The 24,718-nt window shown below is 45.9% G+C and overlaps 1 protein-coding gene across 25 annotated transcripts in view; it reads left to right on the forward strand.

Annotated features, from left to right (window-relative positions):
- Nucleotides 1–24,395, forward strand: part of Nfrkb (nuclear factor related to kappa B binding protein) — a 31,933-nt gene extending 7,538 nt beyond the window's left edge. For 3 of the 25 annotated variants that reach the window (XM_006242753.5, XM_063265377.1, XM_063265394.1), the window contains exons 4-26: nt 1,054–1,181; nt 2,199–2,373; nt 2,875–3,012; nt 3,627–3,700; nt 4,484–4,568; nt 5,293–5,473; nt 6,010–6,118; nt 6,677–6,803; nt 7,066–7,131; nt 8,174–8,253; nt 8,342–8,388; nt 9,122–9,182; nt 9,422–9,596; nt 11,336–11,442; nt 13,360–13,483; nt 13,949–14,028; nt 14,169–14,383; nt 14,463–14,733; nt 15,269–15,481; nt 17,814–18,581; nt 21,879–21,985; nt 22,883–23,018; nt 23,116–24,392. In XM_006242753.5, coding sequence (XP_006242815.1) covers nt 1,054–1,181; nt 2,199–2,373; nt 2,875–3,012; nt 3,627–3,700; nt 4,484–4,568; nt 5,293–5,473; nt 6,010–6,118; nt 6,677–6,803; nt 7,066–7,131; nt 8,174–8,253; nt 8,342–8,388; nt 9,122–9,182; nt 9,422–9,596; nt 11,336–11,442; nt 13,360–13,483; nt 13,949–14,028; nt 14,169–14,383; nt 14,463–14,733; nt 15,269–15,481; nt 17,814–18,581; nt 21,879–21,985; nt 22,883–23,018; nt 23,116–23,241 — 3,593 coding nt within the window. In that variant the 3' untranslated portion in view covers nt 23,242–24,392. Of the gene's footprint in view, nt 1–1,053; nt 1,182–2,198; nt 2,374–2,671; nt 3,013–3,626; nt 3,701–4,483; nt 4,569–5,292; nt 5,474–6,009; nt 6,119–6,676; nt 6,804–7,065; nt 7,132–8,173; nt 8,254–8,341; nt 8,389–9,121; nt 9,183–9,421; nt 9,597–11,146; nt 11,221–11,335; nt 11,443–13,359; nt 13,484–13,948; nt 14,029–14,168; nt 14,384–14,462; nt 14,734–15,268; nt 15,482–17,813; nt 18,582–21,878; nt 21,986–22,882; nt 23,019–23,115 lie in introns of those variants that run through there. The other 22 variants (XM_063265378.1, XM_063265379.1, XM_006242759.5 and 19 more) reach the window with 18 other exon arrangements.
- The last annotated feature ends 323 nt before the right edge of the window (nt 24,396–24,718 follow it).

Genomic DNA, 24,718 nt, shown 5'->3' on the forward strand with positions numbered 1-24,718 from the left:
CCTCTTCCTCCCTTGTTCTTGGGTGTCTTTGTTTTGGCAGATTGGTCTGAAGGGGCAGCGTTAGCTCCTTAAGTCTTGTTAAACTGGAATAGTTAATTGTGGCTGAAGACTGGAGAGAGTAGGCCTATCATTTCAAATCTCTTGTTATTCTCAGGGTTTTAAGTTAGTATTTGAAGGCTCACATACATGCTAGGTGAATATTCTACCATTGAGTTGCAGGCCCAAGCCCCCTTCATTTTTGTAAGAGACAGTTCTCCCTTGGTTGTCCAGAGTGGCCCTAACTGGGTTTATCATCCTGCCTGACCTTCAGAGAGCTGGGGTGTCAGGCACACGACTATACACAGCTGCTTTTCCTCCGTTGATGGGTATTAGTTTAAATACAAGTTCACCTTTGTTGTTAGCAATCTGTTTGATTTTGACCCAGGTCTCTGATCACTGTCTTCCCTCAGAGTAGGGACCCTGGCAGGATTTCAGAGGTTACATAGGGTCCTTATAGAAATGAGTGGTGTGCTGTGCGCCCTCAAGTACACAACAGGATATAGAGGTGGGGCTGGAGACTTTTGTGTATTTCTCTGACTTGGTGCTGTATTTCAGTTCTAGTTTTTTTTTTTTTTTTAATATTTATTTATTATATGTGAGTACACTGTAGCTGTCTTCAGACACACCAGAAGAGGGCATCGAATCTCATTACAGATGGTTGTGAGCCACCATGTGGTTGCTGGGATTTGAACTCAGGACCTCTGGAAGAGCAGTCGGTGCTCTTAACCGCTGAGCCATCTCTCCAGCCCTTCAGTTCTAGTTTTGAAGTTAATTGTGTTATGTGGTTACTATGAGTAAGCACAATTGAGTTACTATGAGTAGTAACCTTAACTGAGTTGTATTTTGTTTTGTTTATTTATTTATATTCTTTTACTTTTGGGTCTGTCTTTCTTGGGTCTTGTCTTTGGGTTTCTTTCCTACATAGTCAGGTGTTCTTTCTGTGCTGCAGCCACATCACGCACAGCTCATTTGGTGTGTGGACCGATGCATATACAATTGTCCTCTGTTTTTAAGATGGACACTTTAACCCTGAGGTGGTCAAGTATCGGCAGCTCTGCTTCAAGTCACAGTACAAGCGGTACCTCAGCTCCCAACAGCAGTATTTCCACCGGCTGCTGAGACAGATTCTTGCTTCCAGAAGTGTAAGTAGTACTCTGAGCTAGGCACACAGCGTGGTATACAGAGGGCATCGCGTGGTTCTACTACAAACACCGAAAGAACCACTAACAAAAGTTGGGCTTTGTCTTTTCCTCTTAGGAGCGTGATTTTAGATTTCAGAGATAATAAAACATGAAAAACAGAGTGCTTCCTGGAATCAGTATTTACAAAGAGAAACCAAGGGTTTCAGACTGCTGGGTTTTGAGGATAGCTAGGAAGCTTTGGAATTGATGGGAAGTACATGCTGACCTGATTCTGTCACATATATGCAGAACATAGAGTTTGGTGGCCTCAGGCCCCTTTCCAGTCTGATAACTCTCTGGGGCAGAAGTTACTGGGAGTAGAGCACGTGTGACACTGAGAGGACAACGTACTAGAGTCTTTGCCAGGCTTAGTGGCAAGTGTCTATGCCTTCTGAGCATCTCACTGGCCCTCTAATGAGTCCTTTAAGTTGTTCTTTGAGACTTAGTATACAAATATCTAGATGTTTAATATAAGTATTAATTCTGAGGGAAGCAGCTGATACTAAAATGGGGTATTTTCCACCTTGTAACTCAGGCTGAGTATTTCTTGAGATCTTTTTACAATCAGAAGTGTTTTGAATTTCAGGATTTTTTCAGATGTTTAAAATACTGGTGTATTTGGGGGTGGGAGTAAGACATAGTTATAAACAAAATTAGATTTAATATGCAACACATGGAGCCTGAAGGTAATTGTGTGCCCAATTTTCAGTGTTCATTTACTGTGTGTGGGTTTCAGTCTGTGGCACAGATACGGCGCAGCGTTTTTCACTTGCGATGTTGTGTTGGTACTCATGAAATTTCAGGTTTTGTTTTTTTATATCATGAATGTCAAACTTTAGGTACTTTTTACTGTATATAATTATGTATCTGTATATTTCTTTGTCATTTGGAGGGGGGAGAGTTGGGCTTTTTAACATTGAGGAGTGTAAAACATGGAGAGTTGGTGGTGACCGTCCTCCTCATTTGGTCTCTTGATAGGATCTCCTGGAGATGGCTCGCACGAGCGGCCCGGCTCTTCCCTTTCGACACAAGCACCATTCACCATCCCGAAGCCCGGAGGAGCGGGAGTGGCGGACCCAGCAGCGTTACCTGAAAGTCTTGAGGGAAGTGAAGGAGGAGTGTGGCGACACTGCCCTGTCGTCTGATGAGGAGGGTGAGTGTCCTTGGGTATTTCTGGGGAGTTAGGGTTTTGGAGCCAGTGGTAGCCATATACTTCCCAGTAAAGGGGCCCTCTGTCTTGTTGGGGGGCGGAGAGTGGGTGACCAGTTCTTGGTGGTTGAGTTGTTGAGACACTGTCTAGGAGTGACTACATGCCCTTTTATTCCTGTGCTCATGAGGCACTGAGGTTAGAGAGAGCGTCCTGGACAGATCCCTGCAGGACAGGGTCTCTGCACAGTAGGCCTCTGGTCCCATTGTGCCACTTGAGAGAACTGCTTTTCCCCTTACAGGAGAGTAGTAGTGACTGTTGGCCTGCTGCAATGCGACCCCATCACTCTGTTGAAGTCTCTCTCCTGGAAGAGCCGTTTAAATGTGTGCTCCAGCTCATCTGGGGAAGGGTCAGAAAGGAATGTGGAACCCTGGCCTCCATGTTGTTGGCTTAGCCCTGTTGAACCCAAATGGCCACTTACCCAATCTCCCCTATTGGAGTCCACAGCCACGTTGGATTTACAAGAAAAATTTTCTTTTGAAGATCTCAGCTCATGGCTTCCAAGCTCTCCAGCACGCTCTCCTAGTCCTGCGGTGCCCCTGAGGGTGGTGCCCACGCTTTCCACCACGGATATGAAAACTGCAGGTGAGAACTGAGCTGATGCTACTGCAGTTCCAAGACATCATGGTGTAGAAAAGTGAGCGCTCCTTAGGGAGGTGGGGACTGGATTCTTGCCTGACAACAAACAGCAGTGCTACTTAGACGAGGGAGATGTGGAGAACTGGTACCATGCAGGCATCCCTGCTTTTCTTTGTTTTGAAATCATTCTCAGAAACTAATCAATTGCTATTTTTGGTTAAAAAAAAAGCATAATCGTGCTTGAACTATTAGTAGAATGTGTAGCCAGACCCATAGCAACTCAGTAGACTGTAAAGACAAAAACGAACTTGGATTTGGAGTGGGAGCCAAGTGAGACTGCCTCTCAGGTGTGCTTATTAGTTTGCTAAGGAGCTGAAACCATTTATTGGTTCATGTATTTTTTTTTTTTTAAAAAAAAAAAAGGTACACAGTTTGACAAACAGTGCTGATCCTGGGACATTATGAAGACTTGTGCTGCTCATCGCACACAGAATGAGAAGTAGCACACAGGACCAGAGGCCCACCGTGCTTTTGAATATCTGAGTGATTAGTCAGATTTCAGTTAGAGCACCATCACAGTGAATGACCTGGTCCATGTGGTTTGGTTCATTTACTTTCAGATAAAATAGAACTGGGGGACAGTGACCTGAAGTTAATGTTAAAGAAACACCATGAGAAGCGGAAACATCAACCAGTAAGATTGCGGTGGGAGTGGCCATTCGTAATTTTCAGTGTGATGCCTCTGATTTGTCCTGAGACAGTGTTAGTACTATCTGGGTTGTGCTTTTTTGTTATTTATCACTGTCAAAGACAGGAGCAACAAGAAAGGCTGCTTGGCATCAGAGGTATGAGAAGCCAGTCAAGTGCTCTGGCTTTACAAGGCACGGTTGACAGTGTACGCGTCATCCAGTCTTTGCGGTTACATTGGTATGTGAGAGTCATGATCTCCCCTTCCAGTCCCAGAGGCCGAGTTTATCCTGCGGCTAGTGGCAGAGCCAAGAGCCAAGCTTTGTGCTATTCCATTTTGTGTGACCTCCATTCTCATTTCAATATGGCAGTACATCAAAGTAGAGAAACAGTGTGAAGACAGACAGCCATCTGAGAGAGGTCACGTAGGAAGAGCAGGGAGCCAAAATTGGGTCTGTCTGCTCCGCTTACAGTGATAATCAAGCAAACCTATGTCCTCAGCATCCTATTTTCAGACTTGTAAACTATAATAGTATTAAGACTGTTGTGTGAGCACATGAGATAAGAATAAGGACGCAGAGGGGTTTTATGAACTGCAGCTGCCGTACAGCAGAAAGGGAGCCAGGTTTTTCTCCACTGTGAAGAGCAATAAGTATTTTTGTTTAACATGATTCCCTCAGGTATCCCTGACATACTGTATTTATTAGGTAAATTGGCACAGACACCATCAATTTTTAGACCTTTCTAGACCTTTAGACCTTTATAACCAGATCTTTGATGTCATATCTAGGATCACCCAGACCTTTTGACAGGGGATCTGACTCTCAGCGACATCATGACTCGAGTAAATGCCGGCAGGAAGGGCTCTCTAGCAGGTAAAAGACTATGGGTCCCCTCTTAGATACCAGACTGCTGATGCCAAATTGTATGACATATTGTCCATATGTAACAAAAATAAATGGAATCGTAGCTTTCTTTATGCAGACCACCTTTGTTTTGTAATTGCCCTCTGAATTTAAAATTAGCACAGCAGGCCCTCGGGGAGAGAGCTCAGTGGATATAGTGCTTGCTGTACAAGGGTGAAGATCTGAGTTTGTATTCCCAGCATCCATGTAAAAGCTGGGTGTCACAGCCCTCTCTAGTCCCAGTGCTCTGGAGGCAAGATAGGACCTCTTGAGCAAGTAGACTAGCTATACTAGATAGAAACCCCGCTTCAGGGCGAGTGATTGAGAACGATGCCTAGGTCAATATCTGGTCTCCATGTGTGTACACATACACCCACACATGATACACATGTAGATGCACATGTGCAATATCTGGTCTCCATGTGTGCATACATACACCCACACATGATACACATGTAGATGCACATGTGCCATGCACATGGATACTTGAATAAAATGAAGTCAAACCAGATCAGCACAGCACATTATTAGGTATTAAATTAGCAGTCACGCACTGAGTTGGGTTTTCAAAAATATGGAGTGTCTTACTACTGAGTCTTCAGACAGGCCTCGGAGAAGGGTGTGCAACTAAGACCTCTCACTTGATGACACAGTTTTGTGACTTGTATGTGTTGTGTGTTTCCCCTGTTCCCAGCCTTGTATGATTTGGCTGTTCTTAAAAAAAAGGTGAAGGAAAAGGAGGAGAAGAAAAAGAAGAAAATAAAGTTGATTAAATCGGAGGCAGAGGATCTGGCTGAGCCCCTAAGCAATACTGAAGGGGTCCCAACGCTCTCCCAGGCCCCCTCTCCCCTGGCAATATCGTCTATCAAGGAAGAGTGAGTGAGGGAGATATAACCGACTGCACTGGGTGGAGGGAGTTAAGCATGGGCCAGCCCAGTCTTGCGACTTACCTGAGTTCACTATTCATGCTGAGCTCCGAGAGCTTGCTGGGAAAATGTACCAGGTTCTCTTTTCTTAAGTAAGCTCTTGAGCTCTTGTGCTTACGAGGAGGCTCAGGCAATCTGAGTCAATCTGGCATGTGTTCTTTGTCCTTTTGATCGCTTCTATGTTTAAAAAAAACCCCAAAATTGTGTGTGTGTGTGTGTGTGTGAGAGAGAGAGAGATATGTATGTGTATAGGTGCGTGTGTATTTGTTACATATATGGAAGTCAGGAGCCAGCTTGGAGGAATTGGCTCTCGCCTTCTTTGTGTGTGTGTGTGTGTGTGTGTGTGTGTGTGTGTGTGTGTGTGTGTGTGTAGGTGTGTGTGTGTGTAGGTGCGTGTGTATTTGCAGCTTGGAGGAATTGACTCTCGCCTTCTACTGTGTGGGGCTCAGACATCAAATGCTTACATTTTCTTCTTTCCTTTTTAGACCCCTGGAAGACATCAAGCCTTGTCTTGGAATCAATGAAATATCTTCCAGTTTTTTCTCTCTTCTGTTAGAGATCTTGCTGCTGGAGAGTCAGGCTAGCCTTCCTATGGTAAGAGTTTTAGAGATGCAATTGCGGTGCTCTTGAATGGTCTCTAGCTTCTGGTTCTGCTTACTTTCTGTTGCTGTGATAAAGATCATCGACAAAACAGCTTGGGGAAAAAAGGGTTTACTTCAGCTTACAGTCAGTCCATCCTTCAGGGACATCCAGGTAGGAACGTGGAGGAGTGCTGCTTACTGGCTTGCGCTACCTGGATTGCTCATCTTGCTCTCTAGATCACCCAGGACCATTCCCCCGGGGGTGGCAACACATGGTAGGCTGGGACCTCCCATAGCAATTATTAATCAAGAAAATGCCTCACATTTGCCCACAGAAATCAGAAGGAGGCAGTCCCTCAAGAAAGGCTTTCTTCCCGGATGACTTAGTGTGTGTCATCTTGACAACAAGCAGCACTTGTGGGAAGTAGAGCTCAGCTGGGTCCCTCGAACAGCACTGCAGCTAATTCAGGAATTTGGCAAACTGAATGTACACGCCCTGCTTGCTGCGCTGACATCTCAGAGTTGCTGGTATAGGGAGAAACTTAACTGTGGTCCCTCTTTCCTCCCTCAGCTGGAGGACCGGGTTTTGGATTGGCAGTCTTCTCCAGCCAGCTCCCTCAACAGCTGGTTCTCTGCTGCCCCCAACTGGGCTGAGTTGGTGTTGCCTGCTCTGCAGTATCTTGCTGGAGAAAGCCGAGGTGGGTTCTTCTCTGTGAAATTTTATCATGTTTTCCCTCTTTCGTCTAAATAATTCTTGCAGTAAATTAGTTCAACAATGCATTTACATAAGACATATCCTAGATGTCTTTCCTGACACACATAAACAAACATACAAATAAGTAAATAAAAATTAAAAAAAGAAAAACCGACAACAAAACCAAGTCAGGCTCACCCAGACCTTAGGTTTATGTCTGTGTTAGGGTTAGAGTCACGCTTGTTCATGTGATCTGTTTCTTGCAGCAGTTCCTTCCAGTTTTTCTCCATTTGTTGAATTCAAAGAGAAAACCCAGCAGTGGAAATTGCTTGGTAAGTAGTTAGGTCTCCAGTTGTTTTTTTCTGTTTGTGTTTTTTTGTTGTTTTGTTTGTTTTTAATGCTCGAAATCAGTGGTGGGAAGGTAGTCACAGAGAAGAGTGGTTGAAGATCCAGGGACGCAGGGAAATGTGTCCTGGTGTTTCTGAGGGGAGCCACATCTTGTCACAGCAGGGAAGGAGACAGGGGCTCCACAGCACTGGGCTCACATCTACTGCCAGTGAGGAGGGTGGAGACCGGGGAGATGGTGTGTGAACACATGTGACCTGTGAGGCCCAGGGGGCCATGGCCGTGCTGGCTCTTCATCCTGTACTTACTGTGGCCCTCTGCTTGCCCGTCATTTGTTTCTCTGGCACTTACCCGGAGCCTGATACACTGCAGAGGCCGGAGTGCAGATCACTGGGGTAGACTTTGATCTTGTGTTGAGGGTGGAGCTGCCCTTTCTCATATAGCCTGCCTGTGTGTTCCTGATCCCACGGTGGTGCTAGGCTATGCGAGAGATGAGCCAGGTCCCCCAACAGGAGTCTGAGTAGAGTGACTCACAGAGAGGTCACAGAGGAAGTAGTTTCTTCTAGGCAGATCACAGACTTAGCCTGCTTCTTGCCTTGGGTCTTTTTACTGTTGCACCAGTGTGAGGAGTGAGCTCTCTCATCTGCAAGAGCAGGGTCCTTCCTTGGTATAAACTTGGAGCACCCATTATAACAGTACCTCTGCTGGAGCTGGTTCTGTTTAGGAATTCATTACTCAGTATGATCTCTCTGAGGACAGAAAGTGAGTTCATTGCATGGGCACAGCTTGATGCACATGCTTGCTGTACAGTGCTACCCTATAAATACTTGTTGAATGAAAGATCTGAAAAAGTGACATCCTGGAGCTTAGCGCAGCCAATCAGGAGAGGCGTGAGCATGTGGGAAGGGCCAGTGACCGGTTCTGACATGTTCTCTCTGGCATATGTAGAGCTTCTGAAGAGAAGGCAGTGTTCTGGAATAATCCTTTATATTTCTTAGTTTTTGTGTGTGCCCCACCTTTACCCCACAGGTCAATCTCAAGATAATGAAAAGGAATTAGCCGCTCTCTTCCACTTGTGGCTAGAAACCAAAGACCAGGCTTTCTGTAAGGTATGCCTCTTACTTTCTCATTCATTACTTGGGTTTCTAGTGAGAATTCTCTGGTCCATTTACCTGATAATGTGTTCCCTTTCTTCAGCAGGAAAATGAAGACAGCTCAGATGCCATGACACCTGTGCCTCGAGTGTGAGTGTATTCTTGTGGTGGGTGGTTTCCCGGGAAGCCATGTCCTAGCATTACTGCTCTGCATCTGCTGACTTGCTTCCACGTGTCAGACCTTAGAGACCCAGAGTCCACTGACTCATGTGTCTTAACGCACTGGGGGGGCACATCTGAGCTTCTCTGTAAGAATGGCTCCTGACTGCAGTGGTCTCTAAAGACAGACGGTCTGCCTGTGAAGAACTCCATGCCGTGACTTGTAGGACTGTGCTCTTCAATCCAAGTCTTCTCAGTTTCCTGATTCCTACCTGTTCACACTACATGCAGAGGCCCAGCCTGCCTTCGTGTAACACACATACACACACACACTTTACACATACCCATTCGCATAATGGAGGTTTAGAATTCAAATTTGGGGTTCTTTGGAAGGCAGGAAAGCCATTCATGACTTTAAATGCTTTATTTCTTCCCAAGAGTGACTCCTTTGTTATTAAATTGAGCTAATTTTCAACAGTACTGAAAACAGTAGATGAAGACGCCACCCTCTTTCTGTTTCTTCCAAACATTTGAGGAGCCTAAGAAAAAAGTAATGTGGGAAATAGTAGGGCTACAGTAAGAGCCGGCGAACAGACTGAGCAGGAGTTGAGTGCTTAATGAAAGGATATTCTTCCACACTGCCAAGGGAATCATTCTAGGTGCTGAGAAAGGGCTAATAGTCCTCCTTGCTCTCAGAAATGATACGGAATTCTTTATGTTCCAGAAGAACTGACTATGTGGTTCGGCCTAGCACAGGAGAGGAGAAACGGGTTTTTCAAGAGCAGGTAAGATCTCCTTAGAAGTTGTAAACACAGAAGCACTGAGCCTGGCTTTCCTAGATCTCATCCCCTTGGGTGTTCAGATCCTTCAGCCCAGATAGTTCACTGGTTGGGGCTATTTGTTGGGAGGCAGAAATAGTGTGAAAAGGAAAGAAGACTTTTGACTGCCTTTTCTTCCAGGTAGCAAAATATAAGGGAGAACTCCACTGATTCTGAAGTAGCAATTTTTTGCCCTTTTTTTGTAGGAGCGTTACAGGTATAGCCAACCCCATAAGGCATTCACCTTTCGCATGCATGGCTTTGAGTCTGTGGTGGGGCCAGTGAAGGGCGTGTTTGACAAGGAGACCTCCCTCAACAAGGCTCGTGAGCACTCACTGCTGCGCTCTGACCGGCCTGCCTATGTCACCATTCTGTCTCTTGGTATGTGGCATGTATTTACTACTAGGGCTTTCTTATTTGTACCCCAAAGCTTTCCTTACATTAAACTGATACTTTGTGTACAAAACCCAAACCCTTGTGCACTCCATCCATTGATAGAAGATCAGTCTTAGAAGATTTCAAATCTGAGGAATGACAGGGTGGATTCTACCCTGGTAGATCAATGCCAAGAGGCACTCATCTTCGTTTTGATGAACTGCTCACAAGTTAGTAGTTACATCAAGTGTAGGGTTTTGCTTTCTCAAAGGGTTTCTTTTCCGTAGAGCAGTGACATGTACCTGTGACCCCGGTTCTTAGGCTGCTGAGGACTGTTGTAAATGTGAGGTTGCCCAGGCTATGCAGTGAATTTGAAGCTACACATAACACTCTCAAAAACTGAAAGAACCAGACATTCCTTGTATCATGAGTCCCTTGGGTAGTGAGACCTATGGGCTCCTTCCCAGAATTAGAATTAGGTATTTGAATCCCCCACCCACCCACCCAACTCCTAGATAGGGCTTCTCTGTGCAGCCTTGACTGTCCTGGAACTCAGTCTATAAAACAGGCTGGTCTTGAACTCAGGGATCTACCTCTCTCTACCTCCTGAGTACTAGGATTAAAGGTGTACACACCACAACCCACTTGCATTTAAATTCTTAAAATACTTAGAGTTACAAAAAAGGCCAGTCATGTTTGAGTAATTATTAAATTGTTAAAACATTTAAATGCAAAATTATGTTTGTTTTGATACTGAATAAGACCCAGTAGCAGCAGGTGTTCTAATTTCTGTAACTTCCAGTGGGTGTCAGTGTAAGTGATTTTGTATGTTACGCTTGTAACATAGAAAGTATTTAATTTTTACTGTAACAGCACAGTAATAGCAGTATGTGGTTTATGTTTGTTGATAGTTGAAAGAAGTGCTAATTTACTTTTCTTACCAAGTTTATAGAACTACTGGGTCATCTGTCGTCTTCCCTTTATACACGATTGAATTTTTTTTAGTCTAATCCACCCTTTACTCCCTCCTCCATTGTCTCCCTGGTCCCTCCCCCCAGACACTCTCCTAGCCTTTTCACTAAAAATGGATATTATATATATTTGTGTGTATCCCGCTAAGTCCAGTTAGTGTCATCTGCATGCGTCTGGGTGTGGTGTGGGTATAGGGCTGTCCGCTGAAGCATGGGTAATTAATTACTCTCCCCAAAACAAAACTGACATATCTCCAACTTGCTGCCATGACTCCTGAAGCTTTTGCAACTAGAAATGGAACCTTTCAAACCCTCCCATCCATGCTGGGATAGTGACTAGATAGATTTTGTGCAGGTTTTGTGTAGTGATCACAGCTTTTGAGAGTTAGGAGAACATCTCCCTCTCACGTCCAAAAGGTACTGTTTCCTATTAGTTCTCCTTAACCTCTCTCTCTTAAAATCTGCTCACCCTCTCTTCTGTGACATTTTCCAAGCCTTGGGAGAAGGGAGTGTGATGATCTGTTTGGGGATGAGAACCACTCTATTCAATTCTAAGGTATCCATGGACCTATTTTTTTGCCATAGGTGTGTTAAACGTGTAGGAAGGTGCAGTGCAGTGTTGATGGCCAGTAGAGGGCAGTGTGCCCCTGACCAGTCAGGTGAGGCTCAGGAACCGTAATCCTAGGGAGCTCTACCCCATCAGAACAGGTCAGGAGGTGTTGCCATTCACTGGAGCTGTGCTTGACTCCTGGATTTTGCATTCTCTACTGTCAGTTCGGGATGCTGCGGCTCGGCTGCCTAATGGAGAAGGCACTCGGGCAGAGATCTGTGAGCTGCTCAAGGACTCTCAGTTTCTTGCTCCTGATGTCACCAGCACTCAGGTGAGTCAGAGACATAGTTTTTCTTGGCTTCATTTCAGAATAAGTTTGAGGAAAAACTATTAGCAAATGTGAGTTATACTTTTTTTTTTCTTGTGCTACTGAGGGTTGAACCCAGGAACCCAGGAACCCAGGGTCTTGTACATACCAGGAACATGCTTTACCAACGAGCCATATGTGTTTCCCTAACATAAAATCTTAAAAAAAATAAGAAGAAGAAGAACAAGTGAGTAGTCAGGTGTGGCGGTGCATGTCTTCAGTCCCAGCGCCTGGGAGGCAAAGAAAGGCAGGCTTGAGTTTGAGGCCAGGACACCCAGAGCTACATGGAGAAACTTAGTCACGAAGCACTCCCCCTCCCCACCAATCAAATGAATAAATTAAAGACCAGCTAGGTATGATGGCATGTATTTATAATACCAGCTACCTTGGGAGGCTGAAGCAGGAGGATTTTGAATTTGAAGCCTGGACTCCTGAATGTTCAGTGGCTAAAGGCACTTGCTGTGCGTGCCTGATTGACCTACGTTCAATGCCTAGAGTCTACGTGTGAAGTTGGATGCGGTGGCAAATCTTAATCTCAATACTTGGGGAGAATGACCTAGAACCTATGGTCTAGCTAGCCTGGAATACACAACGAGGCAGAAACAGCAAGAGAGAATCTGCCTCAGATTGTCTTAGTCAGGGCTTCTGTTGCTGCAGTGAATCACCATGAGCAAAAAGCAAGTTGGGGAGGAGAGGGTTTATTCAGCTTACACTCTCACATCATTGTTCATCACCAAAGGAAGTCAGGACTGGACCTGGAGGTGGGAGCTGATGCAGAAGCAATGGAGGGGTGCTTTTACTGGCTTGCTTCCTCTGGCTTGCTCAGCCTGTTTTCTTACAGAACCCAGGACCACCAGTCCACAGATGGCACCACCCACAATGGGCTGAGCCCTCCCTCATTGATCACTAATTGAGAAAATGCCTTACAGCTGGATATCATGAAAGGGTTTTTTTCAAGTGAGGCTCCTTCCTCTCTGAGTCTAGCTTGTGTCAAGTTGACACACAAAACCAGCCAGTACAGTAATAGTGACCTGTGACCTTCTGACCTTCACACATGCACTATGGCAAATGTATGCCTGATCTCAACATCTTGCACACAATAAGAATGATGAAATAAGCCCATTAAAAATACTACAACCAGGTGGGTAGAGAAATGGCTCAGTGGCTTAAGAAGAACTGTTGTTTCAGAAGACTCAGGTTTGATTCCTAGTATCCACATAGTAGTGCACAACTGTCTTGTTTTTTTTTTTTTTTTTTTCTTTTTTCTTTTTTCTTTTTTTTTTTTTTCGGAGCTGGGGACCGAACCCAGGGCCTTGCACTTGCTAGGCAAGCGCTCTACCACTGAGCTAAATCCCCAACCCCCCCCCCTTTTTTTTTGTTCTTTTTTTTTGTTCTTTTTTTTCCGGAGCTGGGGACTGAACCCAGGGCCTTGCGCTTCCTAGGCAAGCGCTCTACCACTGAGCTAAATTCCCCAACCCCTTATTTTTCTTTTTAAGATTCATTTTTTAAAATATTTTGTGTGTACAGGTGCCTATCTTACTGTATGCCATATGAGCGTAGGTGCCCATGGAGCCCAGAAGAAGGCATCGGGTCTCCTGGAGGTGCAATACGTGCTCTTCACTGCTGGGTCACCTCTCCTCCTCCTGTAACAAAGGAAAGGGTTCTACAGTTAATCAGTTCACAGGATCATTCTAGTGAAAATCAATTAGTTTCTTAGTTGCCGTTCTTTTCAAAGTGATCAGTGAGCCAGTGGCTGAGCTAGGCTGAGATCCAGTCTGTTTATTCTCTGACTTTAACAGCTACTGGTTTTTCCTTAGGCGCCCAGATAACTTTATTATCTTGGTTGGAGTTGTCCTACATCTCCTTTTGCTCTGTTCTTAGGTGAACACGGTAGTGAGTGGCGCACTGGATCGATTGCATTATGAGAAGGACCCTTGTGTGAAATACGACATTGGTCGGAAGCTGTGGATCTACCTGCATCGTGACCGGAGTGAGGAAGAGTTTGGTATGTGAGGCCTTCCGTGGGCTGACTAGATGGGGGGCATCTGCCTTTCGGTTTCATATCTATTCTGTTTGTTGTCAGTCAGTTAGGATACAAGAGTCCAGTCAACCCACAAGGCCTGGGTTGTTTTGTTTCTGAGAAAGAATCTTGCTCTTTAGCCAGCTATGGCTATGTGTGAAACTTGCTATGTGGGCCAGGCTGACTTTGAACTTGAGATGATCTACCTTTGTCACCCCAGTTCTGGGCTTATAGTTGTGCAAATCACATCCAACTTTCTGGTTTTGTTTTGATTTGCTTTGAGATAGAGTCTAAGCAGACTGGTCTTGACTGTTTTCCTGCCTCAGTCTCCTGCGGAGTGAGTGATATTACATACAGCTTCTGCTTGGAGAGCCCTTGGCTTTTAACAAAGACTCTGATTTAGCATGTCAACGTCAGATTTCCTAAACTTGATAACATCCTTGTTTATAGAACGGATCCATCAAGCTCAAGCAGCAGCAGCTAAAGCCAGAAAAGCTCTTCAGCAAAAACCCAAACCGCCATCCAAGGTGGTAAGTCACCTCATAAGAGCATCTCCTTTAGAGATTTTGTGACGAGGCAGCTCAGCATAGACACTTGGCTCTCACCTGACCCAGTGCCTCAGGAGCTTTCCTTCATGATGCTTGAGGTAGATTTTTTTTTTCTTCTCTAGAAGTCCAGTAATAAGGAGGGCTCCGTGAAGGGCCTTAGTGGTCCTTCTGAGCCCAGCCAGATGAGCCTCAGTGACTCCAGCATGCCACCTACCCCAGTTACGCCTGTAACCCCCACCACGCCAGCATTGCCTACCCCTATCTCTCCTCCACCTGTGTCAGCGGTGAGCAGAAGTGGCTCTACCACTGTCTCTGAGCCAGCCAAGTCTAGTTCAGGGTAAGCACCTTTGCTTCTTCTCTTGTTCTTTCCCTCCAAAGTCTTTTGTGTTTACATCTGAGTTTTTGTTTTTCCTCAGTGTTCTTCTGGTGTCCTCACCAACAATGCCACAGCTAGGAACGATGCTTTCCCCTGCTTCCATCCAGACTCCGCCCAGTTCTCAGACCACTGCTCGGGTTGTCAGCCATTCCAGCTCAGCAGGACTGCCCCAGGTTCGGGTAGTAGCCCAGCCCAGCCTTCCTGCTGTTTCCCAGCAGTCAGTAGGGCCAGCACAGCCACTACCCCAGATGCCAGCAGGACCACAGATCCGTGTGCCAGTCACCGCTACCCAAACCAAAGTAGTACCCCAGGTAAATGGTGCTGCTTGTCACTGGGATATAGGACCATGTGGACCTAGAGGTAGGCCAGTGAGTCAGAACAAGCATAGCTTGAAGACCTGGGAGTCACATATTGCTGGGGTTGACAATAAAGCTCATTGAAATAACTTATTTAATGTTCAGAGCTTCAGGGAAAATGGTCAAAGCAGGGAAAGTACTCTTAGGTACTCTGTTTACATGTTGGAAACAAGACCTTCACTCTCGGACCGAGGCTCTGTAGGAGTGGAATGAGATTTCAAAGGTTGTGCTTCTAAGTGCACTGTGCCATAGCCATGCCACTCATTGCCTGTGTGACTCAGGACCAAGTCCTGTCTTTGTCTAATTTTCCTTCCCTATATATAAAACCATTTGTCTTCAGTATAGGGAAATGAAATAGAATGTTAAATGTAAAACATTGTAAACATTGTACAAACACAGGCTGTGCAGCGTCCATTCCTATAGGCTCTGCTTGCTTGGCTGGAAGCATTCTGGTGTCTAATTGGTCTCTCGGCTTCACATCCTGAACTAGGCAGTTGTGGCTACAGTTCCAGTCAAGGGGCAGACTACAGCGGCCTCTGTGCAACGGCCTGGACCTGCACAGACAGGACTTACAGTGACGAGTCTTCCTGCTGCAGTTAGCCCCGGGAGCAAGACAGCCATGAGTTCTCCTGGGAGCTCTGCTCCAAGTGCCTCCACAACCGCCGTCATTCAGAATGTCACAGGACAGAACATCATCAAGCAGGTAGGTGGACCTGACTAAATGGTGTCCTGAGCTAAAGCAGATGGCTGACCAATGGTGTGGAGTGTTGTCGAATAGCCCAGGGGCCTGCAGACAGGGATTCATTAGCTTTGATTCCTGGTTTGGAGATTTATCAGGTGGGTACCCCATCCTGACTCTTCAGGGGCAGAGCAGCCTTTATGTTCTTCTCTTTCCTGAGTTTCAGCATTGGGTAGCTGAGGTTTGGGTTTTTTCAGTTAGCTCCCGTGGCATGCTTTATCACAGGGTTTCAGTTTGTCATCTCTAAAGCTGCAGTGTGTAGGGTTTTTTCTTCACTGTAAATATGCAAATGTGATCTTTGCACTTGTGAAGCTTCTGAGTGGTGATGTCATCACCTTTAATCCCAGCACTTCAGAGGCAGAGGCAGGCGGATCTCTATGAGTTCGAGGCCATCCTGGTCTGCAAAGCAATTTCCAGGACAGTTAAGGCTACACAGAGAGAGAAACCTTGACTCAGGGTAAAAAAAAAAGTTGTGAAGCCCATTGACATCTAGTACTAGAGCAGTGCCTCTTGCGTGCTCCCCCCACCGTGTGGTTATAGATGTTAGCTACTCGGTCATGGCATGTGGGTAGGTGTTATTGCACCATTTTGTAGAGGAAGAAATAGAGCCACAGGATGACAAAAAGCATTTAATTCAGCACGTACGTATTGTCTTTGAGGAATTTAGGCATGTGTTAAGCAGACTAAACCCCTTTGTGGAGCTCATGTCAGGAGTAGGAGGTAAATAATTAGGTCAGCACCAGATAATAAGAAACACTGGTGATTTGAACAAAGGTGGAAGATTGGGTATCGTGTGTTATTTTAGCCACAATGATGGGAAATGGCTTCTCTGAGGAGGTGAGATTTAAAGGAGATGAACAAAGCTTCTGTGCCACATAATGGTGACCTGGAGATAGAATTCTGTCTGTGTAGACCTGCAAAGTAAGTGTCTTACATCAGACACGCTGTGGAGGGGTGACTTGCCAAGTCACTGTGGTTACAGTTATTGTATGAGCAGTGCGTTTGAGAAGGTTGACAGTGCTGACATTGTGCTGAGCTTTGATTCTGACTTCAATGTGATGGAGAACCACAGGCAGACTGCGGATCTGGTTTGTAGTTAACTCCTAGCTACTGGATACAGTGAACTTTGGAGTAAGAATAAAACCAAGGAGACTGGGTGAGAGGCATGAGGGCATTTGTCAGATGTGGTAAGAAGTGAATGGAACTGGTGTGGTTTGCTGGTAGCCTGGATGTGAATCTTAAAAAAAAATCTTCCTGTGGGTTCTGGATGGGGTAGTTAGGTATAGTGTTCTCATTTATGAAAAGGGGATAAAGTTGGAGTGTGGACAATATAGGACACACATGCGGACTCAGAAATAAATAAATGAGTAATTTAAAAAGAAATTTTGTTACTGAAGATGGCATAGAATTTGGATTGGAATGATGTGTGCAGGTGAACCATGAAGCAGTCATATTTGATGTTTTTTTTGAATGGCTAGAGATGGTTTGTACTTGTTTTCTGTAGCAGTGATTCAGTGGAAGGGACACTCAGAGAAAGACAATGGGTAGAACAAAGGGGTTACTTATTGGTCACCATGAAGCTGGGAAGTGATGAGTCCAGGGAGTCCGACTCCAGAACCCCTTCTTGGAGCTGGTACACCACACTGCCGCTCACAATAGGTGGGCTTATAAACAGATGGACGTAAGATACCAGAGTGGGGTGGGGAGATGGGGAAGGACAGGCGGGTATGTGCTGATAGTCAGGACTTGCTCTGCGGTACTGTTGGCATTGTGATTAGCTTAAGGAAAAAAAGAACCTTTGCTGAGTTACATTGTGTGTGTGTGTGTGTGTGTGTGTGTGTGTGTAAAATTAGACACACACACACAAAGCAAAATAGTGTATTTGATGTACGTTAGAGTATCCCCAGTTCTAGTGGGGTGGGTTGGTAGGTGCAGCTCAGTGGTGAGGCCCTGGATTTAACATCCTTTGAGAGGGCTTTATTAAATCTGCTTTATTAAACCTCATGTGTTACCCAGGCTGCTGCTGGTAACTCTGCCACAATTTCAGCTCAGTCTCTTCCATTCTTTCCCAAAGCCAGGAAAGGACAGATAAGATTGACAAAGAATGGTGTGCGAAGCTGGATAGAGAGTGTATGCTTTATTACATTTTTCTTTCCTTTTGTTTGTGTTTAACCATTTTTTGAAATAAAGCGTTAAAGATACATGACATATGTGCCCATGAGTACACGCTTGCCTAGTCCTGCCACAGGACTAGGCACTGTGAATCTCTTATTTGCTACTGTGTTTTCCTATCTAGGTGTCAATCACTGGACAGCTTGGTGTGAAGCCCCAGACAGGCAACAGCATTCCACTCACAGCCACAAACTTCCGTATCCAGGGTAAAGATGTACTGCGCCTGCCGCCTTCTTCCATCACCACAGATGCCAAGGGCCAGACGGTTCTGAGAATCACTCCAGACATGATGGCCACACTGGCCAAGTCTCAGGTCACCACAGTCAAGTTGACTCAGGACCTCTTTGGGGCAGGTAGCGGCACTGCAGGCAAAGGCATCTCTGCTACCTTGCATGTGACTTCCAACCCTGTCCATGCGGCTGACAGCCCTGCCAAGGCCCCTTCAGCCAGTGTTCCTTCATCAGCTCCAGCGGGCACTACCGTGGTCAAAGTAACTCCTGATCTCAAGCCAACAGAAACCTCCAGTTCAGCTTTTCGCTTGATGCCAGCTCTTGGCGTGAGTGTGGCAGATCAGAAGGGGAAGAACACAGTGGCCTCTTCAGAAGCAAAACCTGCTGCCACAATCCGCATTGTGCAGGGGCTGGGAGTGATGCCTCCTAAAGCAGGCCAGACCATTACTGTTGCAGCACATGCAAAGCAAGGAGCCTCTGTTGCTGGTGGGTCTGGAACTGTCCATTCTTCAACTGTGTCCTTACCCAGTATCAATGCCACTGTGTCTAAGACTGTGGCTGTGGCTTCTGGAGCAACAAGCACCCCCATCAGCATCGGGACTGGAGCCCCCACCGTGCGACAGGTTCCTGTTAACACTACAGTTGTGTCCACATCCCAGTCTGTGAGTATGGTGATGGTGAAGGTTTTACCCCTCTGCTTAAGAAACTGTTTTCCAGGAGGAGACAGGTGTCTTAGTTAGGGGTTCTGTTGCTGTGATAAAACATTGTGACCAAAAACAACTTGGGGAGGCCAGGGCTTATTTTATTTGGCTTCCACGTCCATGTTGCTATTCATTATTGAGGGAAGCTGGGACAAGAACTCAAACAAGACAGGACCCAAGAGGCCACAGAGGGGTGCTGCTTACTGGCTTGCGTAACCTGCTTTCTTTAGAACCTGGAACTACCACCAGCTCAGGGATAGAACCACCCAAAGTGGGCTGGGGCCTCCCCATGAATAACTAAGGAAATGTTTTACAGCTGGATCTTTGGAGGCATTTTTCTCAGATGAGGTTCTCCCCTTTCAGATGACTCTCAGTTTGTGTTAAGTTGGTATAAAGGAGCCAGGTCAGCAGGGCTGTGCTATATATATATATCTATATATCTATATATAGAGAGAGAGCCCAGGCTGGCTTAGGATTTGTTGTGTCTAAGCTGGTCTTGACTCCTGCTCCTCATTCATTGCTCTTCCTGTCGCAGTCCTCCAAGTGCTGGGATCCCAGGCATGCATCGCTCTGGCCAGCCTGGGAAAGGTGTTTAGGCTCAGCCCCTGTCCCTTAGGAGACTGAGAACTCCATTTGACTTACAGATTTGGCCTAGGCTGTTGTTTTTGGAATATAATTTACAAAAGTGTAGTGTGTGCATGTGTAGTACCTGATGCCTTGCTCTAGCATGCATGCATCTCACACACATGTACATGTGTACACACACACACACACACACACACACACAGAGAGAGAGAGAGAGAGAGAGAGAGAGAGAGAGAGAGTCAGTGGTGGTGCACACCTTTAATCCCCAGTGGAAAGGCAGAGAAGGTGGATCTCTGAGTGTGAGGCCAGCCTGGTCTACAGAATTAGTTTCAGGACAGCCTAAGATACACAAGGAACCCTGTCTTGACATTCCCCACCCCCCACCCCCCAGGAAAAAGAGAACAAAGAACAGTATCAGGCGTGTGGGGAAAGGACAGCATTTTCTTCATCTTCTGCTGTTCTATTCTTATAGGGGGAAGAAACAGTGTATTTGTCCTTCAAACCCCTTTCCTAGCACTCCATGCATATACATCGAAGGTGTCGTGGTAGGCCATACTCAGATGGTGACCATGTTCTTTTTAGTGATGCAGCAGTACATCAGCTTCTATTGAGGGGTCTGTTGGTGCCACAGCATTGGTCTCCTGCAAGTGTTTAAGGTGCATGTATTGAGAGTTTTGTCCCTCTAACTGTGCTGCCAGAAAGACTGTCAGCCACACACTGTTGTGTGCATGGGAAGTGTTTTCTTCCAGCTCGGAACTGCGGGTGTAGCTCAGTGGTAGTGTGGTTGAAAAGGATATATTATCCTTTATTACTAACCAGACATGAGAAACTAGGCACCTAAAGGCACCTAAAGGCTCTTTGTTTCCTCCAGCACCCGAGGGTGTTTGAGCTCTGTACTCCCACTTGTACAGGTTCTCTCTGCGGCTCTTTTTCTTCTTGGACCTTACTAACTTTGGAGTTAGGATTTTTTTTTTCTCTCTCTCGCTTGGCCAAGTTTGTTATTAGTGTCCCCTAACTAACCTCCCTTATCTCTGGAGAAATGTGACTTGTTTTTATCAGATTGTCCTGCTGCCTGCCCAGGTGAGCCTGCATTGCACTGGGGTGCTGTCCATTTTCTCTCTAACACTAGAGGGCCTTGTCCTCCTCGTGATGTGGGAGCCGGGTGTTCAGACTGTGTCATGTGTTACGAACACCCGGACAAATAGGGGTCACCAGTCCAATTGGCTCAGGATCTGGGACTGCCGGGTGAACACACACTTTGTGGTCAGGTACAGAGCTGTTTGTTTCCGTGAGATGGAAAGTCATGTAAGGAAGAAGTGGGTCATTTCAGTTGACTTATTTCTCATAAATTGAGCTAATACTTTTTGTAGGAAATAAAACTAGTCAAGATTTCCCATGTGTGGTTCTACCAAATGCTTATGAAAGAAGCAGTGCCTCAGTGTCTAAACTTTCTTGTACAAGTAGTGGAGTCTTAATTTGTCTGTGAGGCCAGCATCATCCTCACACCAGAACCAGGTGTAGACATTGCAATAAAGAAAAGCTGTGGGGCTGGGGATTTAGCTCAGTGGTAGAGCGCTTACCTAGGAAGCGCAAGGCCCTGGGTTCGGTCCCCAGCTCCGAAAAAAAGAACCAAAAAAAAAAAAAGAAAAGAAAAGCTGTAAACCAGCATCCTTCATGATAGGAAAGTTCATACAAATCTAGCAGTATGTAAAGAATTAAACCATTAAACCCAGAGGACCCAACATTCCCATAGAGACTCACAACCATTTGTAACTAAAGTTCCAGTAGATTCAGTGCCCTCTTGTGACTTTCACTGACATTACGCACATATGTCATGCACATACACACGTTCAGGTAGAATACACATAAAATAAATCTAAAAAATACTTTTTAAGAGTTATACTCTGTCATAAACAACTTGGGGAGGTAGAGAGTGATAACAGTAGGAGCATGTCTCAGAGCCTACTCAGCTCATGATAGGAAGCGTCCAGTGAAGCAGGAACTGAGGGCCCAGGGTAGCCTTCAGGATCACACTTCCTCCAGCTAGGCTTCACCTAGCTTCACTTCCTGAAAGTGTCTTTAGTCTTTCAGATTAGTCTTACCAGCAGTCAGTATATGAGCCAGTGGGGGACATTTCATATTGAAATTATACTCTTGCACCCCCTTTCCCAAAGGCTTCTAGTTACACACATAACACAAAATGGAGTTTCCAGCATTGTTTAAAAGTCCCGCCCTGGGTTCGGTCCCCAGCTCCGGAAAAAAAAAAAAAAAAAAAAAAAAAAAAAGTCCCAGGCTGTTAGCTGAGCATGTGGTGCATGCCCTAGCACTGGAGAAGCTGAGGAGGAAATCTGAATTGAGGGCCAGCCTGGGAGACACAAACTCACTCTCAAGTTCCATTTTCCCAACCCTAAGTCTAAAGTCCCTCCTGAGCCTTAAGGAAACTCGAAGCTTAAGCCCCTCAGGATAGGCAGTTGCTGCTCTTAGGTAATCGAACAAGTGATGTATAACTTGTTAAAAGCCAGTTTTTGGAGTTGCTTGGGTTTGCAGGAATATTGGGACCCTTGGGGGAATGAGGGTTGGAGGTGTCTGTAGTGCTCTTGCTTTTTCTCTGTAGACACTAGCTGTTTTCACTGTACGTCTTGTGTCCCACAAAGCTAATTGTTTTCTTTGAAGGGGAAGCTGCCTACCAGGATCACAGTTCCTCTCTCTGTGATTAGCCAGCCAATGAAGGGCAAGAGCGTGGTCACAGCCCCCATCATCAAAGGCAACCTTGGAGCCAAGTGAGTGCTGTTTGTAGAATAGCAAATGCAGTTGTTAGTGTCAGGCGGTTAGCACCTGACACTTTCATCAATGATACACATGGAATCCCAGTACTGTTTTGGATGCAATGATTAAGACACAAAAGAGCCATTCTGTGCCCAGCTTATTAGTGTAATGTAGGGAGAGGAATCCGATGGGTAATAAAGCAGTAATACATTGGGTGGTAGAACACAAGGAAGGTGCAGGGTGCTGGCATGTGATGCTGTAAGGGGTGCTCCCTGTATTTGAGGCCAAGCTTAAGACAGTTTGGTTAATGTTGGTTTTCTTTGGCTCTGACTTAAACAGGAGTAAAAGACTCATGCAGTCCTTCTGGCATTTCTTTTTTTTTTTATTCATTTATTATATATAAGTACACTGTCACCAGAAGAGGGAATCAGCTCTTGTTACAGATGGTTGTGAGCCACCATGTGGTTGCTGGGAATTGAACTCAGGACCTCTGGAAGAGCAGTCAATGCACTTAACCATCTCTCCAGCCCCGCTTCTGGCATTTCTAATGATGATAAAACTGTTTTGGGATGTAGAGTGGCCTTTTCTTTCCTAAGAGACAGGCATTTTACTAGGTTGCTGAGGCTGGTTCGCAGCTGTACTCTCTGTGATACTCTGAGTTCTTGTACAACTGGGAGAGTTTCTTGCAGGGAGACATGCTTCCTGGTAGTGCCTGAGCCTTCCTGGCACTTCCTGGTATAGAGTTTAGGCCATTTTATCCATTACTCTGGAGGGTCCTACCACAGAAGGTTAGAAGAAATGTCGTAGTATGAGATTATAATTGAATCTAGAAGATTGGCCTTCACTCAGTATGTAGCCTCAGTCTGAGCCTGATGGATGTGGTCATTCTCACCTCTGTTTCCCTTTCACAGTCTCAGTGGGCTGGGTCGCAACATCATCCTCACAACCATGCCAGCGGGTGCTAAGCTCATTGCTGGCAATAAGCCAGTGAGTTTCCTCACCGCCCAGCAGTTGCAGCAGCTTCAGCAGCAAGGTCAGGCTACACAGGTAAGGTCCAATGCAGACTCTTGGCAGCTCGGCCTTGTTTCCTTTCTTAATGGATGAACAGTGCAGTCCACTGACGGGATCTCCTCTTTGTAAGCAGGTACGCATCCAGACTGTGCCAGCATCCCATCTGCAACAGGGCACAGCTTCCGGCTCCTCCAAAGCCGTGTCCACTGTTGTTGTGACCACAGCTCCATCTCCTAAACAAGCACCTGAGCAGCAGTGACTGAGAAGAAAGGCGGCTTCTTTAAGAGACCAGGCCTGGTTTATCTCGGCTGACAGAAAGGGAGCAGGGAGGCTGCACCATTCTTCTGAGCTGTCCTGCTTGAGGCAGGGTGGTGGAGAGTGATGGCAACTGTGGCCTAGATTGTGCTGCCACACTCCAGAGTGAAGCCCTTTTTAGGGTTCCAGGGATGATCTGTTATCCTGGACTACCAGGAAGAGGGAAGGAACATCAGAGTCTGGGGAGGTCACAGTCACACAAGCCGGGGTTACCTCCTGAATGTTGGGTTCCCAGGGAGCAGGCCTGCCAGTTGGTGAGTGGACCGGCAGGGAATAAGCCTCATTCTGTGTGAGGATTTTACTTTTTAGTTTCTGATCTTCTCCGTGACTTGTTGAGATGTGAGTTTTGTGTCCAGAGAATTTTTGTGTAACTTATTTTTTTAAAGAACCTACTCTACGTCTTTTATCAAATAGAAACCTGGGCTTCAGTGCCCCTAAACTGATCACTTACCCCTTCAACCAGAATGAGAGCATAGCAAGACTCTTAATAGTTTGGCGGCTTACTTGATAATGGAGAGGTTATATAGTAAGAAAATGTAGGCCTTGAGTTAGCATGGACCCCCTCAAGTGGGACTAGTTCAATGCCGTGTACTAAATATGGGCATCTGAATCTCGGTTGTCCCTATGTCTTCTCTTGTGGGCATTGTCCTTGACAAGCCTGTTCATGGAAGTTCAGAGCTTTTGGACAGGAGTAGGGGAAGATGAGGTGCTGCTCTCACCGTGCACTTGCTTACAGCCCAGACATTGCACATTCTCCTTGCTGTAGAACAGCCATTGCTAACCAGACCCTTGGAGCTGGCCACTTGACTGGGACAGAGAAGAAATGGGGAGGTGGGGGCAGGGGTAGGCACTGCCTGGCAGTGCCATCTTGAGGGGAAAGGATGTTTTTATTCTGGCCATTTCATATTTCTCAGCCACCACCAGCCACAGACAGGGCTCAGAAGGGTACTTTACAAAGTCCAAGTACTTAATGTACTAGGTGTATCTTAACGTGTCTTGCTGTGGTGCAGGGGTGGGTAGGAAAACCTTTCTGCAGGGATAGTGCTTCCCTGTCTCTTTGTGAAAATATCCAAATTATTAAAAACATATCTTTAATTTCTGGGCCTTTAGTCATTGTCTTTCATGGGGAAACAACCAAGGGCATGTGGAATGGAAGAAATGGCTGGTCTTAGAGGGAGCCATGTTGAACCTGGTTTACTTGACAAGTTGCTGAGAAACAGAAAAGGGTTAAAGTAGTTTTGGCTACAGAATGGCTTTACAGTTGCATTTGAATTTTGTCAGATATAACTGGCATCCCTCTTTATTGGTGAGAAGATAACAAATCTGAGGGGGAATAAGAGGAAACCAAGGTGGGTGCCTGGTCTTGGAATTCTAAGTCAGTCTGAAGGTGAAACCGAGTGGCGAGAGAAAGTGCCAGCTGT

This window comes from Rattus norvegicus, chromosome 8, assembly GCF_036323735.1.
Source record: "Rattus norvegicus strain BN/NHsdMcwi chromosome 8, GRCr8, whole genome shotgun sequence".
NCBI lineage: Eukaryota > Metazoa > Chordata > Mammalia > Rodentia > Muridae > Rattus > Rattus norvegicus.